This window comes from Dichomitus squalens (assembly GCF_000275845.1).
Source record: "Dichomitus squalens LYAD-421 SS1 unplaced genomic scaffold DICSQscaffold_6, whole genome shotgun sequence".
Taxonomy (NCBI): domain Eukaryota; kingdom Fungi; phylum Basidiomycota; class Agaricomycetes; order Polyporales; family Polyporaceae; genus Dichomitus; species Dichomitus squalens.
The window spans coordinates 584,871-604,274 of NW_006766888.1; the positions used below are offsets into that span (position 1 = coordinate 584,871).

General features: G+C 55.5%; 7 protein-coding genes across 7 annotated transcripts; 5 read left to right on the forward strand and 2 right to left on the reverse strand.

Moving 5' to 3' along the window:
- Window positions 1-184: 184 nt before the first annotated feature.
- Window positions 185-1,282, forward strand: DICSQDRAFT_54814 (short chain oxidoreductase; the record flags this gene model as incomplete). Its single annotated transcript, XM_007363385.1, has 6 exons — window positions 185-454; window positions 508-553; window positions 609-749; window positions 821-955; window positions 1,023-1,093; window positions 1,160-1,282. The coding sequence occupies 6 exons, from the start codon at window positions 185-187 to the stop codon at window positions 1,280-1,282; spliced, it is 786 nt and encodes a 261-aa protein (XP_007363447.1).
- On the reverse strand, window positions 1,232-3,610 carry DICSQDRAFT_134332 (uncharacterized protein). Its single transcript, XM_007363386.1, has 9 exons — window positions 3,454-3,610; window positions 3,353-3,401; window positions 3,183-3,300; window positions 2,841-3,122; window positions 2,619-2,782; window positions 2,249-2,552; window positions 2,011-2,189; window positions 1,844-1,947; window positions 1,232-1,764 (listed from the first exon to the last, which is right to left on the reverse strand). The coding sequence occupies exons 1-9, from the start codon at window positions 3,598-3,600 to the stop codon at window positions 1,576-1,578; spliced, it is 1,536 nt and encodes a 511-aa protein (XP_007363448.1). The 5' UTR covers window positions 3,601-3,610; the 3' UTR covers window positions 1,232-1,575.
- Window positions 3,611-4,903: 1,293 nt separating this feature from the next.
- On the forward strand, window positions 4,904-6,020 carry DICSQDRAFT_167780 (uncharacterized protein; the record flags this gene model as incomplete). Its single annotated transcript, XM_007363387.1, has 5 exons — window positions 4,904-5,058; window positions 5,112-5,117; window positions 5,177-5,310; window positions 5,369-5,783; window positions 5,834-6,020. The coding sequence occupies 5 exons, from the start codon at window positions 4,904-4,906 to the stop codon at window positions 6,018-6,020; spliced, it is 897 nt and encodes a 298-aa protein (XP_007363449.1).
- A 130-nt stretch (window positions 6,021-6,150) lies between these two features.
- DICSQDRAFT_145213 (GroES-like protein) lies at window positions 6,151-7,457 on the reverse strand (the record flags this gene model as incomplete). Its single annotated transcript, XM_007363388.1, has 6 exons — window positions 6,151-6,341; window positions 6,398-6,687; window positions 6,748-6,805; window positions 6,861-6,986; window positions 7,041-7,252; window positions 7,309-7,457. 6 exons carry the CDS (start codon window positions 7,455-7,457, stop codon window positions 6,151-6,153), a joined length of 1,026 nt encoding a protein of 341 aa, XP_007363450.1.
- Window positions 7,458-9,034: 1,577 nt separating this feature from the next.
- DICSQDRAFT_134335 (VHS-domain-containing protein) lies at window positions 9,035-12,518 on the forward strand. Its single transcript, XM_007363389.1, has 9 exons — window positions 9,035-9,271; window positions 9,345-9,714; window positions 9,806-10,090; window positions 10,158-11,401; window positions 11,467-11,554; window positions 11,623-11,937; window positions 12,027-12,109; window positions 12,189-12,269; window positions 12,367-12,518. The coding sequence occupies exons 1-4, from the start codon at window positions 9,123-9,125 to the stop codon at window positions 11,028-11,030; spliced, it is 1,677 nt and encodes a 558-aa protein (XP_007363451.1). The 5' UTR covers window positions 9,035-9,122; the 3' UTR covers window positions 11,031-11,401; window positions 11,467-11,554; window positions 11,623-11,937; window positions 12,027-12,109; window positions 12,189-12,269; window positions 12,367-12,518.
- A 1,981-nt stretch (window positions 12,519-14,499) lies between these two features.
- On the forward strand, window positions 14,500-16,607 carry DICSQDRAFT_134336 (uncharacterized protein). Its single transcript, XM_007363390.1, has 3 exons — window positions 14,500-15,329; window positions 15,395-15,617; window positions 15,714-16,607. Exons 1-3 carry the CDS (start codon window positions 14,744-14,746, stop codon window positions 16,018-16,020), a joined length of 1,116 nt encoding a protein of 371 aa, XP_007363452.1. The 5' UTR covers window positions 14,500-14,743; the 3' UTR covers window positions 16,021-16,607.
- An 816-nt stretch (window positions 16,608-17,423) lies between these two features.
- On the forward strand, window positions 17,424-18,998 carry DICSQDRAFT_54612 (uncharacterized protein; the record flags this gene model as incomplete). The annotated part of the gene is made up of 6 exons (XM_007363391.1): window positions 17,424-17,544; window positions 17,628-17,697; window positions 17,774-17,877; window positions 17,936-18,164; window positions 18,221-18,857; window positions 18,921-18,998. 6 exons carry the CDS (start codon window positions 17,424-17,426, stop codon window positions 18,996-18,998), a joined length of 1,239 nt encoding a protein of 412 aa, XP_007363453.1.
- Window positions 18,999-19,404: the final 406 nt, after the last annotated feature.

Below are 19,404 nucleotides of genomic sequence, written 5' to 3' on the forward strand. Positions count from 1 at the left end.
CGGGGAAGAAGGGAATTACAGTCAGATCTGATGAGGATTGCGGCTTATATTCACAGGCCCATGCCCACGCAACCCCGTGGACACACCAGCTGAACAATAGGTGATACTAATGAAGATCGACATCGATTGCATTGCTCGAGGAAATGTCACGACGAGAGATCTGACTCCCCTCTCGTTGAACGCTATGAGCAACTCTGCCACGAGACGCACTGTCATCATCACCGGTGCCGCCGAAGGCATAGGACGCGCAATCGCAACGAGGCTAGCAAGAGATGGATATGACCTTGGCCTGTTCGATCTCCCCCATGCGCGCGACAGGCTAGAAGAATTAGCCGAAAGTACCCGGACCAGGCATGGTGCCAAAGTCTGCAATGTGTACGGGGATGTAACAGTAGAGGATGACGTCAAGCGGCTCGTGGAGACAGTTGTGCAAGAGCTCGGCGGCCTGTATGCTGTAAGTCAGTCCTAGTTCTTGGTGCCGAGGGACTAATTCTGTGCGCTACCAAGTTTATCGCTAATGCTGGCATCGCTCGGATCGGTACTCTCCATGAGGGTACGAAAAGGCGACTGCGTATTCGCAGAGATGCGCTGATTGGACGATGTTTCAGTGCCGACGGAGGAGTTCGACAAGTTGATGAATGTCAACGTCAAGGGGGTGTTTTTCAGTTACAAGTACGCCGCTATACAGCTCATCAAGCAAGGCCATGGTGGACGTATGATTGGTGCAGCGTCAGCCGCTGGAAAGAAAGGTATCTTGGTTCACATGACTACTCTATCCTTCATGTCAGGCATCACCACTCCCTGACGTGGGGATTTTCAGGAGCTTCGGGATGGGGCGTCTACAGCGCCTCAAAGTTCGCGGTGCGGGGTTTGACCCAGTCCGCTGCGATGGACTACGGGAAATACGGCATCACAGTGAATGCTTACGCCCCGGGATTCATTGAGACACCCCTCTGTGAGTGATTGCTACCATGTATTAGAACAATCTCCCTCTAAGTGCAACCGGCTCTGGGGATGGACAGTGGAAGGGATTGACGAAATATACAGCGCAAAGATAGGCAAACCCAAGGGGACGTGGACGCAGGAGTCGTCGGTCCGTCTACGCTTACCATGCCAACGTGCTTATCCCGGCTCATCAGGAGGTTATGCATATCTACAGGCCAATTGGAATGTATTACGCCGCCATGGACAGCCGGACGACGTTGCAAACCTTGTGTCATTCCTCGTCTCGGATAATGCAGCATTTATCACCGGTGAGAATCCGTCGTGTACGCGATCGTAGACGCGTACCTTGCTGACGGACTCCATTAAACCTTTACATCGCGCCAACAGGACAATCGGTAAGTATATATGCGCCGAGCAAAGCGGGGCGGCATGTCTGATAACAGTCTCCGATAGTACTCCATTGACGGCGGCATGCACTTCGACTGAACAGTTTACGCTCGGATACTGAGAGAAGACCATCCACAGGGCGCGCAAGGAAGAAGGCACAGGAGAACAGACATGGAGAGGAACATACGACCCAGAGAGCATGCCCGGAATTCACCCAACGGACGTAGTTAGTGATCCCAGCGATCACTGTATTATTTCTTGCCTCCATGGTACCTTGCCTAACCCTGGACGTCGGTTGCTTCTTGACACCCCTGGGACGGATGCGCCAGGAAACGTCACCCTGAATACCAAGAACTGGTTGTCGTTGTCCAATCCAGCGTTGTACGGCTGTCCAAGGGAGATGCCCTGCGTCGTGATGAAGTCGTTATCGGACTGGGAGAGAAGCACCGGAGATCAGCTCGTTCCTAGATCCAGGGCAGCCGCCGAACGAGATATTGACAGCTCAACTTACGACAGTGAACAAAAAGTAGTCATCAGGGAAATCCGGGTCGCCGACTGGCGCGAGGGCGAGAGATTCCCACTTAGCGTCGATGAGGGTCTGGTCTGCAGGCTTGCCTGTGGGCCCCCAGTAGCAGGGTTTGAGACAAGGCTTAGGGGAAGAGAACATCAAGCACGCACCGTTATGGAGACCGAAACGGGCGAGCTGCGTGTCGTCGATGAAACTGACGAAGGAGACGTACGTGGCAGGGTTGATGGTGCTGTCAAGCTCGCCATCCGGCGAAATGGGCTTGCTTGGATCATCAAATTCTGTGTTGTGAATGTCGGTCGCGTCGGTGATATCTATCAAGTCGGCCTGCCTGTCGGGTTGCAATCCGTCAACTGCGACCTTCACAGGCAAGTGTGTACAGTGACTTACTTGTAAGCGGAATTATTGTCGTCACCGCCGTGACCATCGGAGTCACGGGAGAGAACGAGGAAGACATTATCGCTGACAAAGTGTAGCTCGCTTGAGGCGTACGTCTTGCCCTTTTTACTTTGTGGAAGTGGGACGACCCACTCTCCGACAAGAGGGGGCTGTGCTGCAGACGAGGAGACATTGAAGGCGACTAAACGTGTGAAACGCGAAGTAGTCTTGTCGCTTCCCCCATCCTGGATGGTCGCGGATTGGAGGAGTGCATACAGGGTGTGCCCGTCAGCGCTAACGGTCAGTCCCTCGAAACCTATATGGTAAGAGTGCATGTGGTCTATATTCAATTCGATCTGTGAAGAGGGATTGTATTACGGACCTTGGTTTCCCGCGCGGCCTGTGTCGGGGTCGGAGTCAGAAGTAAAGTTGAGCTCGCCCTTAACCAGAGGGAGGATTGCCTGCGGAGGTTGGATGGCTTTGATGAGCTCTGCTTGTTCGCTGAACAAGTAGATGTACGGGCCGTATTCGTCGCTGGTCCAGAAGCTATGCGACAGTCCGTGAGCCGCCGATCAGAACTTCAGACGCAGAGAAAATTACACACGTTCCGTCAGCGTTGAGCACGAGGCCTTCAGCGTCCAGAGACAGATGGTCATTAGAAGGCGCCTCTGGTAATGGCGGGTCTGCCGAGGTCGACGGGCGAATAGCCAGCGCGTCAAGTCCAGTGGTGGCCGCGTCGTTTCTCTCAGTATACAAGAGTGTGTTACGGTATGAGAGTTTGAGGGTGGTCAAAGCGGCATCGAAAGTAAGATTGTTCGTTCCGTAGAATGGCGACAACACGAAGTCGATCTGGTGCTGACGACCTTGATAATCGATAGTTCCGTCACTACACGACCCACCGTATCAGCTTGCGTGACTAAGACTCTATGAGCTTGGGAGAACATACACGTTGAAACCCCGATCGGGTTGGGCAACAATCGTCCCAGTGAAAGTGCCATCGGACTGCCGCGCAAATGAGCCTCTCTTGAGGGCGATGGCACTCCCGAAACCCCCCATAGTGTTGCCTATACGGCATTGTCAATTTGAAGACGTTACGCTTGCTTGTGCGTCACGAACCTGTAGAGTCCGTGAAGTTCGACGGAATCAATCCGAACGCGACTAACCCCTGCAAACTCGCTAGAACTCAGCACTCCTATCCACGATAAGACTGGGCAAACCTTATTGATGTACGTATTCCCACCCAGTTCCACAGGCACAGCGTACGATGGGTCAGGCTCTGGGAGGCGCGTCGAAGACGGGCGCCCATCGGAGGTCGTGATGTGCAGGGAAAGCGCGACGATAATCCACGAGAGAGTCGGAACCATTGGGCCTTTCGTCCTCCACGAGGCCTGGAGCAAATTTTCTGCCTCTGAGCAACCCTTTATACGCCATGCTACGCTGCCGTTGAGGTCCTGGCTCTGACGGACCCTTCTTGATATAGACGCAAGGCCACGCGGACAATGGACGCACGTTCGTCCGCCTATTCGACCCCTAGCCCATGGCCATGACTCACATCAAACTCAGCTTGTCGTGCCTCTTCGGAGCATCATCAATGACAGGTTGAACACCGAACGGTTAATATATACCATGCCGTCAAAACCTCCAACCGCATCCATCGAAGGCTCCAAGTGGCAAGCGCCGACATGCTGTCTTGATGGCCAAGGGCGGATGACTCTCCTGAGGAAGCTCGCCGGCGCATCGCGGCGATGCCGTAGTATCCCGGCGTCAGCACTTCAGCACTGCAAGATAGTAAGCGCTTGTGTTCTTATTCTCAGCTATGGTGCAGTTCACTTAGAGGCATCCACTTTTGTACGCAATTAAGCGCCGACCTATAAGTCCCTTAGACTGTCATGAAACCCTCCCATAATCTGTCAATTGCACGGATTTGAACAGAGGAACTGATCCCTAGACGCGATTTTAGGTCGGGTCAAAACTGGCGAAAATGGCTTCGACAGTAAGGCCACGGCACGTGACACGGGCGTTTAAACACTAAAGAGGTAATCCGTTTATTACATAATGGTATCAGACGCCCGTCGCCCGTGCCACAGAGCCTTCGGCATGTTGTCCTGGAGAGTTTCCAAGATATATAGTTGCAAAGCTTTCAAAGAAAATAGTTCTTCACTAGGTCCCATAAAATGAACAACTATGAGGTCACAATGATGTGCAACATGCTCTATTGGTGTCATGAGTCGGTCAAAACCGACCCAAGGCCAAGTCACGTGATGCTCAAGCGCGCGCTTAACTGCGTACAAAAGTGGATGCCACTAATTGAACTGCACCATAGCACGACTCTCTCCAAATAGCCGAGCTGATACTAATTTGACATCTACGGCACGTCCGTCAAAGCTTATACATCTGTACATAGATGTTAAGGCAAGCTGTCATTCCGCTAAGTTAACGGGCTACCTGCCGAATGCTTGTAGCCTAATATTCATTGAGGACGATTCTGGTCTGGCTCGAAGATCGTGAGACACTAGCGACAAGTTTCTTCATGCTTCCAGCGGAAGCTTTCCTCTCAGGCGTGAGTTTCCCACCGATATCTGCTTGCTAATCCGGAGACGATGTGTCGCAACAGGAGTAGTACTAGCTGAGAGAGAGAGAAGTCCTTCCTCCTCGCCCTCGACAGCGATGGTTTATTCAGAGAGTCCAGTAGCTACCGAGCTCATACCGCCCCTCGACCCAGAGCTACTTTCTTTATCAGATGCGGAGAGCTCATTCCTTCGCTCCACTACCTCTCTCAATGATGACGAGTTACGGAAGCGGATATTGGACATTCAGAAGCGGTAGGTTTTCCGTCATTCCCGAACTCATTCAGATGGGCTCACATACACGATAGGGCCTAGTAAGCATTCTTTTCGATAACCTAGGTCCTCCCGGCCAGTCGACTGATAGCTAGATCAGCGAGGAGTACCCATATCCATGCGTGCGGGCCTTCCACTTCGTGAACCTCATGATGGCTGCAAACCCGATCTACTCGGCGGTTCTCGAGGCCGGCAAAACCGATCGGACCCTCTTCCTTGACCTCGGGTGTCATAGTATGCACACACCGCGAACGGTCCAGAGTCTGGCATCAGTCTAATCGCATGTCTGTAGTGGGGACGGACCTCCGCAAGCTGGTCTATGACGGATATCCCGCGTCCAACGTGGTCGGATGCGACCTGCGGCAAGAATACTTCGACTTCGGCTACGAGCTATTCGGTGATAGGGACAGATGTCCCATCCGATTCTTCGCGGGCAATATCTTCGACTTGCCTGATGTCGCTGCACACACTGCCGTCGTCCAAGAGACGCACCCTCCTAACTTAGCATCAGTTGACAATCTATCTCAGCTGCGCGGTAACCTCACCCACATCTACACCGGGGCGCTGTTCCACCTCTTCAATGAAGAGACTCAATATCAGCTCGCCATCAGGCTCGCCTTACTTCTGAAGAGGACACCAGGTGCCATTGTCTTTGGCCGACACCATGGCTTGGAGCACGCAGGCAAAGTCGACGATCACCTCGGCCGGTAATTATACCCAGTCCACCATCAGATCTCAAACTGACCTGTCGGCTTAGCGACCGTTACGCTCACTCGGAGACATCGTGGCCCGCTTTGTGGAAGAAGGTATTCATAGAAGTCGAAGGAGAGGCGTTCGTCGACAAGATCGTCGTTTGGGCGAAACTCACCGATGGGTTCACGCCCAACGTGTTCGGAGCGAAGAAACAGCACCGGATGCTGTACTGGAGCGTTCAGATCGTATAGCAGTTCAAGAAGGTAGATTAGGTATTGATAACTATGGTTATCCCCTAGATACATAGCCGGTACCGTGGCTCAGAAGTTTTCAGCGTACATGTCGGGACGGTTTACAGACCGCATGAGTATCGTTGTTGATTTACGGAATGATGACGGCCCGGAAACGGGCGGTTTCCCTGTGAGCATAAGCTTCATGGGCCTTGTGGAGCGGGAACCGTTCCACCAAGCACTTGAGCTTCTTTGCCTGAACGAAGGCGAGACAGTCCTCCGCGTCCTTCGGAGAACCCGCGGGCCAGCCACGGATGGAGAGGCGCTTCACGAGCAACGACACTGCAAAGCACGTTTCGGATCGACGCATTTCAGACAATGGTATTGTGAACACTCACAAGGCGATATCTTCATCGGCTCAGGCTCCACAGCGAGCACGAGCAAAGTGCCGTTGACCGCGAGGCCGTCGATGAGGCTCTCGGTGACGTTCGCGTTCGGCGCCGTGGACATGATGACTTTCATGCCCCCGAACTCCTGGAGAGCCTGGGCTTGGTCCACCTTGGAGCTGTCGATGAACTCGTCCGCACCGAGGGTGCGAGCGAGTTCCTCCTTGGACCCGTCCGACGATAACGCGATCGTTCTGAAGCCCATCGCTGAGGCGAACTGGACGGCGAGATGTCCCAGCCCTCTGTTATTGTAACATGAGTCACGTAGAGCTGCAAAGAGCGGAAGGCCGAGAAGTGCGTACCCGATGCCTTGTATGGCGACATACTCGGGAGGGGAGATTGACATGTTACGGAGGGCGTCTGCGCGGCGTGCATCGGTGAGCAGTACATCAGGCATCAGCGACGTCCCACTCACTGAACGTCGATATACCTGCGCACAGAAGGGGCGCCGCTTCAGCAGGGTCCATGTCCTCGGGGACTTTGACTACGGCTTCCGACCTCAAGGTCACGTACTCGGCGTAGCCTCCATCCCAGTTTGCACCTGGTTGCCACGCTTCAGCACAACAAGGGGGGAGACGTAGTTTCGGGTACTTGCCGATGATGCATTGGTTCTGGCATGTCATATAGTCGCCTGCCCGACAGCGGACGCAAGTATAGCAGTGGCCGCCATGATAGCCGGCCCCAACGCGCTGGCCGACCTTCCACATCGTTTCTTGGCAAGACACGGCCACGACGTCCCCGACGATCTCATGTCCGGGGACGCGGGGCAGGGGCACCGGCATGACTTGAGTCGGGCAGATGTCGTCCCTGCAGCAGACGGAGTCAGCTCCTGGCAAGATGCGAGGAGAGAATGAGGTGCTGACGTTCCGCACACGCCGCAGGCGAGCACTTTGACGACGATTTCGCCGGCCTTGGGAAATTTCCACGGAACGGTTATTTTCTGGAGCTTGCCCCCAGGTACGAGGAAGGCGTAGGCGGTGTAGGTAGCGGGGAATTCTACGAGTCCAGGCATGGTTGTAGAGGGAAAGCGTGTCTGTGTATGACGGGCTGTTGGCCGATAGAGGTCTAGGATGGGGCGGTTTTATACCTCGACGTGGGCGAGCCTGAGGGCTAATGCACGGCCGCTCAGCATAGTATAAAACAGCGCAAAAGAGCAGATTCCGGTCTTCGACGTGTGGTCCCGATCCGACATCGAGGAGCCGAAAATGGTGGTTTGGCGTATGTCACGACATGACACAACCTGCTTGCAAGCATTGTCTTTTCTGTACAGCGAGGAGACAGCGTGGACGCGAGCAGTTGGCGTAGTTCGTGAAGATAGGCGGGAGTGCGGGTAGGCCGATCAATTGCAACAAAATTTGGATCGCAGAGGTAAGAGCACCGCGGAGGTGGCGCGTTCGCGGGAGAAGGCCGAGTGTGAGCATAAAGAGCACACTGACAGATATCTCAGTAATTGACACCACACGGATACTCCTAGAGCGGCTCATACACATACCTTCTTCCAGGCACTCAAAGTCAAAGAAACATGATTCCTGTTTGACCACTACGGACAAACATCGTCGCACCCCGTCCTGGGCCAATCTGCGTAGCGATTGTTCCTCACTGTGAACGATTGAGTTGTGTGTCTATTGGCTCGTGGCTGAGCCTGATAATACAATACGCACGTTTTTGAGGATTGTAAAGTGTCGAAATCTCCTGGTTCATGATCCATGAACGTCAAGATCTTGCGGATAATGGCCACCTGGGCCTTCTTTGACCCCAGCGTCACAATGCGAAAGCCAAGGTCCCATAAAGTGGTGGCGTCATGTAGGGAAAGAAAAAAATTCACGCTCGAGAGGACGGCTTGGAAGCGACGACGTCAGAATGGTAGAGAAACTGAGATTACTCGAGCAATGTGGCGAACGGAACAGTGCGTGCCACGGAGCCGTTGGGAAACTAGAGACACGTCATGGATTTGCTTGTTCACACCCGTGGCGGCGGCCTATAGAAGGTCGAGACATACCGTCTGCCGGGACCACGTCTGTCCGAAGTATCACAAGCGGTGAACATTGATGTGGCGACCCGCCAGAGAGCCACTTCTGCTGCTCATGGTTCACGGCTTCCGACAGATATATGGACAAGAGCTAAGGGAAGACCGATCAATGAGGGTGGTCAACATGCAAGAACGACTGTCACAATCATATTACAGGGCTTTACGCGAAAACTGTAGAAGTTCGGCGAGGGTTATATTCCTCACGAGCATGCTGGCATATTAAGGTGCCATTGGCTAAATCTATAGCACATACAGAGCAGGAGCTTGAATTATATAGATTATAAACAGCGGCGAACGCATTGCATTTCAAAACATACCTCAAACTGTTATGGGGAATTTGCCAGTGTCAGTAGGTAGGTTGGTGATTGGAGGAATACTGTTGCAAGTGAGCCAAGGTGCTAGACCACATCTTCCTGCGCTCGCATTTGAGAAGTTGAAGGTGAAAAGAACGGAACACGTCGATGAGCGCCAGTACGCGCGTTCTGCTGCCGTCGACGCCCACGCGAAGCGTCACCGAGCGCCGGTCGGTCCTCGAGAGTCGGCCTCAGACTCGTACCGCCCCCTGCGCGGTGCCCCTCTCCGTCCGCAGCCTGGCCCTCTAGCTTCAGCTATACCTGCTTGGAGCTACCAACCGGACTTGCTGCCAAAATGTTCCCGGCATCCACATCTGCATGGACATCGAACGTCTCTCAGCTCGAGGTCCTAATCACTCGGGCGTGCAATCCGACCATGGGCGAGCCCAACTACGCCCTCCATCTTGAGGTTGCGGAGTATATCAACCAAAAGAAGGCAAACACGTACGCCCCCTTCTTCCTATACATCGAGCCACCCCAGCTTATCCGCACGCCATTCGCCTATCCCGAAATGCAGCCCCCGCGAAGCGGCGATGACCATCGCACGGCTCGTGAACCACCGCAACCCGCACATCGCCATGCTCGCCCTCGCGCTGCTCGAAACCCTCGTCCAGTCCTGCGGATACCCCTTCCACCTACAGATCTCTACCAAGGAGTTTTTGAACGAGCTCGTCCGCCGCTTTCCCGAGCGCCCGCCCCCGTTCCCGGGCCCGGTCATGCAGAAGATCCTCGATCTCATCCACAGCTGGAAGGAGGGCATTTGCGTGGAGTCGCGATGGAAGGACGATTTTGCGAACATCCGGGATATGCACCGGCTTCTCACCTTCAAGGGTTATCGTTTCCGGGACGCGGGCAGGCAGCAGGCCTCCTCGGCGCCGTCCTCGTCGGTGAGTCTTCGTCGCGCTCATGAGCCATCAGTCCCGCGGACGTTCCAATGGAACGATGGCGGACGTGACGCTGACACGACATGTCGTACAGGTACAGAATCTTAAATCCGCGGAAGAGCTTGAGGCGGAAGATCGGGAAGCGCAGCAAGCTAAGCTGCAAGAACTGATTCGCAGAGGAACGCCGCGGGATCTCGCTGCCGCGCAGGAGCTCATGAAGACTTTGGCGGGTGCAAACCCCGACGCGAAACCGGACTACCGCACGCAGTCTCTCACGGAGCTGAACAAGCTCGAGAGCAAAGTCATCTTGCTTAACGAGATCCTAGACAACGTCGATACCACGAGAGGAGAGAAGTTTGTGCAAGGAGACGTGTACGATGTGAGTCCCGGCCCGTTCATCATTAGTACCGGACGCCCGGATTTACCAACCGCGCCCATGTTTGTAGCAAGTCGCGTCAATACTCCGCGACGCCCGACCAAAGATCCAGAAGTGGATATCCAACGCCGAAGAAGACGACCCCGAGTCCCTCGACACCTACCTCCAGATAAACGACCAGATCAACACCGTCCTCAACCGCTACGAGTCCTACAAGAAGGGCGACTTCTCCGCCGCCGCCAACCCTATCCCCGCAGAGCTCTCCAACGGCGCCCAAGGCGTCTCCCTCATTGACCTCGACGATGCCCCAGCACCATCGTCGAATGCGGGTGGGGCAGCTGGTGGCGGGGGCATCAACGACCTCGCGGACCTCTTCGGCGCAAGCCCCGCGGCCCCCCAGGCGCAACCCCAGACCGCCCTTCCACCTGGGTACCCCGGCCTCGCCGGCTCTGGCTTCAACAGGAGTCAGGGTTACGGGGTGCCGATGAGCGCAGGGCTGGGGGTCGGGACGGGCTTCGGCGTAGGCTTAGGCGGCACGGTGTTCTCAAGCCAGCCAGTCACACCAGCTTTCCAGGCGCCGTCCCCCATGGGTGCGAACGGCCCCCCGGGCAACCTCCCCCAGCGCGCAGGGACCACGTCTCCCTCATCGGGGGCGCCGCTGGGCTCGATCCGGTTGGGGACGCCACAGCTGCAGCCGCAGAGTCCCGCGCAACAGCCGCAGTACTCGCAGTCGTCTGCGCCTGGGTTCTTTGGGCAGCCGGTGCAACCGCCGCCGTTCCAGCAGCAGCAGTTCCAGCAGCAGCAACTCCAACAACAGCAGTTCCAGCAACAGCCGTTCCAGCAGCCACTGCAGCCTCAGGTTCAGCAGTCGGCCCAGCCGACACCGGCGAACGGGCAGGCGCAGGGGAAGGACCCATTCGCGGATCTAGTCGGGCTCTTCTGAGGACGAATGGACTTGACTATTGCTATTTACTGCTGTCGTTGGTTGGTTGGGAGCATGTATACATCGCACGAGGAAGGATGTAGGTTAGGGGAAGCAGTCATACATCTCATCTAGCGTTCTCGAAACCATGTCTCGCCACATACCTAGGTCAGCGCCAGGACGCATGATTGAAGGAGCCCAACACACGAGGCCGTGAACGTTTGATGAGTGTGATTCGGTTGGGCACTAGTGGAAGTATATGTACAAGCAGGCTCAGTGCTCGATGCAATGTCCGCACAAGCTGGGCTTGGGTATATCGTGCCGCTCGCTCATGTGTAGAACTTGCGGTTGGGGTTCGGACCGAAGAGGTCCGCCCGGATCTCCGGCAGCATCTATGCAGGAACATGAGCAATGAGCCTCGATGTTCTCGCCGCGACCTGAGGGCGGAATCACATACCCTGTCCTCGAGTAACCGTAGCCGCTCATCGAGGGTGTTGTCGATCGTAATGCGCTGACTGCCGCTGACGAGCTTGACACCTCCGGCGCTGTCCCCCACAGTCGTCAGCGGCCTACGCTGTGCACGAACGACGGAAGAATGTACTGAGCTACTCACATATCGTCACTCAACGAGCCCTCGACGGTCGACTTGACCGTCTTGCCGCTGATCTCGTTATACTGCTGCGCCGCATTCTCCGCCGCCCGCTGGACGAGCTGGACGTCCTTCGGGCGTGCGTGCACGGTAACCTCGGGCTCAAGCTGGGAGAGGAACCCCTGGACGATGATCCCTTGGAGGAACTGGACGTAGCGGCCCTCGTCCATTGCGAGCTCGTCGATAGCCGCACGAGCGGTCGCGAACAGGTCCTGGAGATGCTCCTCACGTTGCTGGAGTAGCTTCAGGCGGGACTTGTTGGTGAGCGTGGAGTGCGCACTGCAAAAGTTGTGAGACGAGCGCCGTGTCAGTCGACATCACGCAGCAAGGGAGTGATGGGGAGGTCTGGGAGGTGGATGAGGACGCACATCTTCTGCGAGACCTCGGCGCCCTTGCGCTTCTTCTCGTAGAGCGCGTCGATGGCCTGCTGCTCCTGCTTAACAAGTTTTGCCTATATCGAAGCCACTCCCGGTCAGTATCCGCCCTGGTTTCTCGCATTCACGACTAGTCTCGCAATTGTAGCAACCCACCTTCTCAATAGCGAACTCCTCATCCGCCTTCACCTTGATCTCCCGTGCCTTCTCGAGGGCCTCTTGCTTAATGAACGCCACCTGAATACGCACACAGATCAGACCATGTCAACTGTCCGCGCTGAACGATGGTGCGAATGTTCCTGCATGGGGTCCTCAGGATGGGGGATGTACAGACCATCTTGTTCATCTCCGAGAGAACCTCATCGTCGTTGAGCGGTCGGCTCGCCATAGTGGCTCGTTCGTGAGGTCCTTCAAGAAGAACCCTTGTCTAACAGGATATTATGCCGAAGCAGCAGGGCGTCGGGGACGACGTCAATAGTCGAGAGCAGCAGCCTGCGTTGGGGGCGCGCGATTCGGCAATGGCGGCGTCACTGCACGGTGACCGTCAGGTGTGACAATGCGTCACCGTCACGTCCCAGCTTTCGGCGTTTGTTTGTTTGTTTCTTTTCTCTTTCTAGATCCCGTTTATTGCCCTGCGAGGCCGCGCCTCATGGTAGGCCTTAAACTACAAACACTATCGACGTGAGTAAGAAGTGGGTGTTCGGCTGTACATGGTGGGCGTTTGTTTCTCTTCTATCCTGCTGCGAACTGGGGAGTCCATGAGGGACGCTTTTTCGGACTGTGCTTTCCATCTTAGACGTCTTGCCTTCACCTCACTCACCGTACAGTTATACGTTCTTTCATGAAGCTGAAAGACATCTGATTGATTTCAGATGCGTTGAGCCACAATCTAATCCATGCTCACGCGGTTGGGCTCGAAGCAAAAATATAAAGCTCATATTACATGCACCTCCGCCCATGACTGAGCTTGGGTTTCTGCCATCTCATAGCTCTTGATGTATGAGATGTCGAGACGGACTTCATTCCTAGCCCTACCCAAGCATCCACTTCATATTCATGCGATGCTCATTTGCGCCCGCCGCCCGCATCGACTTCTTGACTTCACTACCTGCTCTTGAATGGATGCAATCATCTTCCGGTTGCTACAGGGTCCACCGTCCCCATCATACATATTATGGACGTGTACAGCCGGTAGATCTTTCACAGCCCAAGCTCAACCTTCGAGGCACTCCTGACGACCAGATGCACGATGCTTATCTTCTCCAGCGCATCAAACGCCATGAGAGGGGGACCGGGAAACAAGGTCGGGTAAACGGGTAACTGCGTTGATCTGCAAGGAGGAGGCGAAACGAGGCTGAGCACGTGCGTACCTGCTGTACCTGCGGTCAGTTCATTAACACCCCCAGGCCCAGATCACAGAGCTGACAGGCTGCGCAGATTGCCTGTCGGCCGTTGCTCATCAAGTCCACCACCTCAGCTGGGAGGATCCGGAATGTCGACATCTTCAGAAGTTCCTATGAACGTCATACTTACATATCCAACTATGCACCTACGATCAGGCTCTCGTGTGCTCGTCGACAGATATTTCTCACCGTGGATGACCTCGATCATTCACTCTCGAGACCTCCTCGAGTACATCATTTCGATTTCAAGCTGTGCACTCTCCATCCCACAAGAGCTCTGTTAGAACGCGTACAACAACACCACCACCTACAAGCGGCGCGCGAAGACACGAATTGCGGAGAGATTGCCACCGCCCGATCGACGGTGAGTAACGCCGTTCAAGTTCACGAGCGGGACGTTTGGTCGCCCGCGTTTTCCGTGAATTCGTTCTGTCACGCGTACCGCCTCGCATTACCTCATGATCAAGATCCAAGGATCGCCCCTCCAGGACGCATGGGACCATAGTCCACGAAGCAGCTCCGACTTCAAACTCACCTCGAGGCATCGAGGAAGGGACCACGGCGGAAGCTAGCATCAACATATCACCGCACACTTGGCTGCTCGGACGATTCCAGGCAGCGCTAGGAGAATTCGGAGATGCATATGCGGGATATGCCGGTGGCATCTGCTGTTGTGGCGCAGGGGGATGGGCGGACCCTGACGCGGGCCGCGGCCTTGGCATTTGCATGCGATTGGATCGGTTCTGTGGGTCTGGTGGGAGGGTACATGAGTCGCTGGGCGCGGAGTAAACATCATGATGGATGTGCGTTCAACCCCACCGGGCAAGCGACGGGTTGTGTTCGGAATCAAACTTGTAAGGCGACCTTCCAAGGAAATTGTTGAGTGGTAGTGCTGAACTGAGGGACTGTGCAGGCGACAGCAGGGTCGTCATAGTAGCTACTGTAATAGGAGGCATAAACGGGTGGGGAAGGCGCCCACGTGGTCGAAAGCGGTGCATTCATCGCTTGTCCTGCCTCAGTCGCCTGCAGCTACCAACTACGCGTCTTCCGCCTCTTGTGCTCTCCCCATGGCAAACTCACGTTCTAGTGCACTCGAGATGTTCTCGAGCTGTCTCCCTGATACATATAGCTTCCTTAGATATCCGCATGAAGACGGTGAGTGTAGATGGGAGTATGATAGCTTCACCAATGATAGACTCCGTCGCTACTGATCACGGGTGGCGATGTGCGATCAACATGCCCACCTCTGCATGACGACTCGGGCCATCATCCTGTTGCCGGGATAGAGCTCCGCCGAGATGGTGAGCAATGCGAGGCGACCACACGACGCCGACAGACAGGCCGCATCCTTCAAGTACCCGCCCGCCTGTCTCTCCGCTTCCCCGGTTCCCTCCCACTTTCATTCCTGTGGCCAACCTTTTTCCTTCGCACATCGCAGGTCGATTGTATAGCTCCTTCTTCACCTTTTACTTTCTTCATTCTACGTTCTCAAGGAGCTTACAGTCACTCTCGCAACGCAAATTCCAAGCAACGCACGAACGATTCTTCACGCCAGCCGTCATGAACGCCAAGCTCGCCACCCGCAACGTTATGGAAGTCACCGCTGCCGCACCAGCTGCCGCACGCCCGTCGCTTTCCGTCCGCTGTCCCACTACGCCTCTCGAGAAGGCTGCGATTACCGAGCTCGCGATGACGATCGCCGAAGAACTCGCCAGTCTGAGCCAGTCCATGTCCCCCATCGGGATCGACGTCCCCCTCAAGCACACAGGCCTTAACCCCAAGACCCTCTCTCTCTTCCATTCCTGGCTCAAGTCTGCGCATGACTACGATGCCAGCCTCAGCAGGCTCTTGGAGGACGACATGACGGCAGAGGTCCTTGCTGCCGATGTTCTGGGTACGTCTCTTACTTCTGCCAAACCCAGATTGCGTCTCATTACTGTCTCTCGCGTCCGTCGATAGCGTCCCCAAGAACACGGCAGGCGCGAGCGCTGCCCAAGCCCGACAGACCCGTAGGCTCCGGGTCGTTCGCCTCTAGGCGTGCCCGCCGCGCTCCCCGCGCCCCGATCTCAGTAGATGTGACGACCGAGCCCGAAGAGGTTCCGGTGTCGTCCGCTGCCGCCAGGCAGTACGCCGCAGACATCGGTATGGCTCCCTTCGACTCCTGGGCGGGCAAGAAGTCTAGGTGAGTACTAGCGCCATCACCCCATATCTCCAACGAAACCTCTGCTCTATGCAACGTGCAACGTGCTGACTACTCGCGTTTGATGCGCATGTGCAGCCTCGTGTACGGCCTGCTTGCGCTCGGGCTCGTGGGCTCGCCGATGTCGCCTTCGATGAACGCGATCAAGTCGCCCGCGGTGCCGGCCTCGTACAACCCGGGCTCGCGCCTCCGCCCGATCGCGCCCCTCGAGGACCCCCGCGCGCTCATGCCGACGCGCACGCCCATCTTCACGTCGTTCCTCGACTCCGTGCGCATGCCTGGCGTGGACGCAGTCCAGTCCCCTTGGGTCCCGGACCGCCACTACGCTAGCCTCGACGGCATGTTCGCGGAGCTGCGTTTCCCCCAGACGCCCGGGAGCGTCTAGAAAACGGTACACCTCTGTCTCTCATATGTCTCTCTTGGAAGATCTTTCCGAGAAGAGTTGATAGGTGCCGGTGATCAAAGAGACATCATATCGGACTCGTGGATATGCGGACCCTTATTGCAAGTGACTTTAGATCATCCTTCATTCCTTCGTGCTTTCGCTGCTGCCGCCCCCATCGCGCATACCCTCCATTCGTTATCAATTGGCTCAAGTTCATCTCCCTTGGCAATCACTCATGGCTCATTTGCACCCACACGCACCCTTCGTTCCCTTGGCCACAAATTGCTGCATCTACGTCTCGTTCATGTTTGCACCTTTACCCTTCAAGTACTTTGCATCTTCTTCCGGTTACGGTGTTGTTCAATAGTTTCGTTTCGTCGCTTTTGCTTTCGTGTTCGCAGTGCGCGCCTCCCCTTGTCCTCATTAGTGTGTTGTTGGATACTTTGCGTATGCCTGTACGCGCGCATAACGTAGTAGTTTACCTCACGACGTCTTGACACGAATTGACGCAAGGGTTTTTCTGGTCCGGGAACCCACCCCATATGTACCCGTTTTAGCGCGCGGCTACTTCCCACGTCGAATATCAAGGTCGTCCGTCATAAAAAGCTTGCACAAGTTGACCATCGTCTCTCATAACTTGGCATGGGTGCTATACGCACTACCTATTCGATGCCGGAGCCTAGACTCTATGCTATCGTTTCAGGCTGCTCAATCTAGCTGATCCGACCCCAATGGTACTCTGAGGGCTATAGACTGCAGCTGGGAGTCGGAGCACGTTGCGCGTGGTGGACCTGCACACAATCGCGTCCGTCTCGCCGGTGAGTATGAGTTTCGCCGCCTCGACTGGTCCAGAAGATGCTGACTTGGCCTGTTGACTTTGACAGACGAGCTAATCCCCGGCTGGGACCGACCGCAGTACTAGTCTGATGAAACCCTTACGGTCGTTGGACGCCAGCAATTTCAATATGCATCAGGGCGGGCGATGTCTTGTTAGACGTGCCCCACTGTCTCCTCTGCATTGTAGCCTTCATCTTTCTCGACGTCTCCGTCTCCTTCCTGTTTCTTGGTGGTCACTGCTGAAGACTTGGCCTACATCTTGCTGCACTCTCTCGCCTTCCTATTTGCTTGACTTTATATTTCGTTTCGCCATCTGACCATTCGCCGTGATGCCGCCACGTCGACTTGGCGAGATTTTCTCTGTGTACCGCAGGGGGTCCTCTCCCTCTGGCTACGATCTTCTTCCCTCTACCTCCGGATCTCAGCAAAAGGGCGTTCTCGACTCTCGACTCGGGCGAACATGTCATCTTGTAGCCTCTCGAAGACGTCTGCGGATTGCTCTCTTGCTTCTCGGACTCATTGTAACAGCATGCATCCCAGCGGCCACCTATGTCGTCAACTATCCGATGCCACCACTGTACAGGAGGTTTCACGAAGCGGAGCTGAAATTACCACAACACGATCCATTGCTGCCGGCGCCTGAGGGGAGGAACGGGAGGTACTTGTGGATTGCGAATCATGCAAGCAGTAAGTCAACTACCTTCCTTGCACAGCCTACGTATGCGGTGATGGGATTGTGCCGGAGTAGCTAACGACGAATTACGGAACAGAGTGTGGTTGGGGCAATGCGATGCAGGAGCTGTTTTTGAACGCGTATCTAGCCTACAGGACAAATAGAGCGTGAGTGCTTACCCGCATCCGCCATGCCGGGTGCCCAGACGATATCGTAGGGAGGATCTTGACATCACGATTTCAGGTTTGTATTTGACAACTATACCTGGTCCCGCGGAGAGTCGGACTACTCGTTGTATAATCTGAAACCGATACCCTCAAGGATACCCCTTACTGCACTAATACAGGGTGGGTGCACCTTGACTTCACCTTGACGTGTATGTGGAATTGGAATATGGTGTATCAGGACCTATCGCTGGAGGTCACTTCCCCGCCGGCTCGGGGATTCCGCGCGCTGTAACGCCGGAGTATTTCTATGAGGTCTGCCAAGACCGCGCCATCATGAGCAGCTATGAAGTCAACGACGCACTTGTCGACCCCACCGCGGAGACTCTCGTGCAGAGTTGGAAGGACAAGATGTCACCGCACCGATGTGTGGAGATCGCCAGGAGTCCCCCAGAACTCTTTGACGAGCAGTGAGTCTCCCTACTCTCCCCCGATGAGTCCCAGTAGTCATATTCATGTGGTTCAGCGTGTTCGCGGATGCCCGGAGGCTGCTCGACGTTTGGCCCCATTTCTCCCAGTCGCCCATCGTCAAGGAGTTCAGCTGGTCGACGCTTGTCGAGCTCGCCTTCGACAACAACCGCGAGGTCATCTCACCCACCTCTCCTTTCGAACCCACACTCTCTTCCTCGTCTGTCTTTGGTCTCGCGCGCTATAGCCCTATTCCTGGCCTGCTCGTCCTGCATATTCGCCGAGGGGACTTTCAGGGTCACTGCCACGACGTCCTCGCGCGCCGCTCTATCGGCTTCACAGGCTTCAACTCGTTCCCAGAACTTTCGGATCAGTGGCATCTACCGGAAGGCGTTTCAGAACGAGAGAAGAAGGCGCTATATGCTCGCCGTTGTTTCCCAGAGATCGACATGATCGTCGAACGCGTCGAGGAAATCCGCCGCACACCAGCAGGGAGCGGACTGACCAACGCGTACATCATGACCAATGGCTCGCCTTCTTGGGTATCCAAGCTCAAAGCGGCGCTGCGCGCGAGGCATGGCTGGGCTCATGTCGCAAGCAGCAGGGATCTCGTGCTTACGTCTGAGCAGAAGTACGTCTCGCAAGCCCTCGACATGCTCGTCGCGCAGCGAGCGCATGTCTTCATCGGGAACGGGGTAGGTCGGCTCGCTCTACAGAAGTTCTCCCTTGTGAAGGATATCTAACTGTTTTATGAGCAGTTCTCTACACTGAGCGGCATGGCCGTCATGCTGCGAATGGCAAACAGGATTGCTCCTGATACCAGTAGACATTGGTGATGCCACTACTACGTCCCTGTAGCATGCGCCGGAAACAGAGACGTCCTGCGCCACGAGGCAACCTCATCCGCCCGTATGGTATGTATTCTATCTCTGAAGGCGTAAATCTCTCTCGCGCTCGCGAAGGTAGGGGGCCGCGGGGCTGTATCCGAGCGAAAGCCTCGGCGCATTTCCGGGAAATTGCCTGTCCTCCATTCACTCTGTATGCGTCGGACCGACGACGCCATCTTGTGGTACATAGTACATAATGTGTCTATCTTGATCCGGGATGTTAGTCGATGTATGTTATTATCCTGCCGCCATGTAGTCGCACTGTTGCTTTCTGGGGATCGAACGTCGAGTGTGGTGGCGAACACGAATCCTTACTAAGCTTCTTTCCGCGCCAAATCCATTTGGACGCCCCCAA

Bases quoted from the DNA above. Each gene is read 5' to 3' on its own strand.
- DICSQDRAFT_134332 (XM_007363386.1), bottom strand. From the start codon at position 3,600: ATGGTTCCGACTCTCTCGTGGATTATCGTCGCGCTTTCCCTGCACATC. The intron at 3,123-3,182 runs GTATGTTCTCCC...TGGGTCGTGTAG, and splicing joins CCCGATCGGGGTTTCAACGT to TGACGGAACTATCGATTATC. The intron at 1,765-1,843 runs GTAAGTTGAGCT...CTTCTCTCCCAG, and splicing joins ACTACTTTTTGTTCACTGTC to TCCGATAACGACTTCATCAC.
- DICSQDRAFT_134335 (XM_007363389.1), top strand. From the start codon at position 9,123: ATGTTCCCGGCATCCACATCTGCATGGACATCGAACGTCTCTCAGCTC. The intron at 9,272-9,344 runs GTACGCCCCCTT...CCCGAAATGCAG, and splicing joins AACCAAAAGAAGGCAAACAC to CCCCCGCGAAGCGGCGATGA. The intron at 9,715-9,805 runs GTGAGTCTTCGT...CATGTCGTACAG, and splicing joins CCTCGGCGCCGTCCTCGTCG to GTACAGAATCTTAAATCCGC.
- DICSQDRAFT_134336 (XM_007363390.1), top strand. From the start codon at position 14,744: ATGCGAGGCGACCACACGACGCCGACAGACAGGCCGCATCCTTCAAGT. The intron at 15,330-15,394 runs GTACGTCTCTTA...GTCCGTCGATAG, and splicing joins CCTTGCTGCCGATGTTCTGG to CGTCCCCAAGAACACGGCAG. The intron at 15,618-15,713 runs GTGAGTACTAGC...GCGCATGTGCAG, and splicing joins TGGGCGGGCAAGAAGTCTAG to CCTCGTGTACGGCCTGCTTG.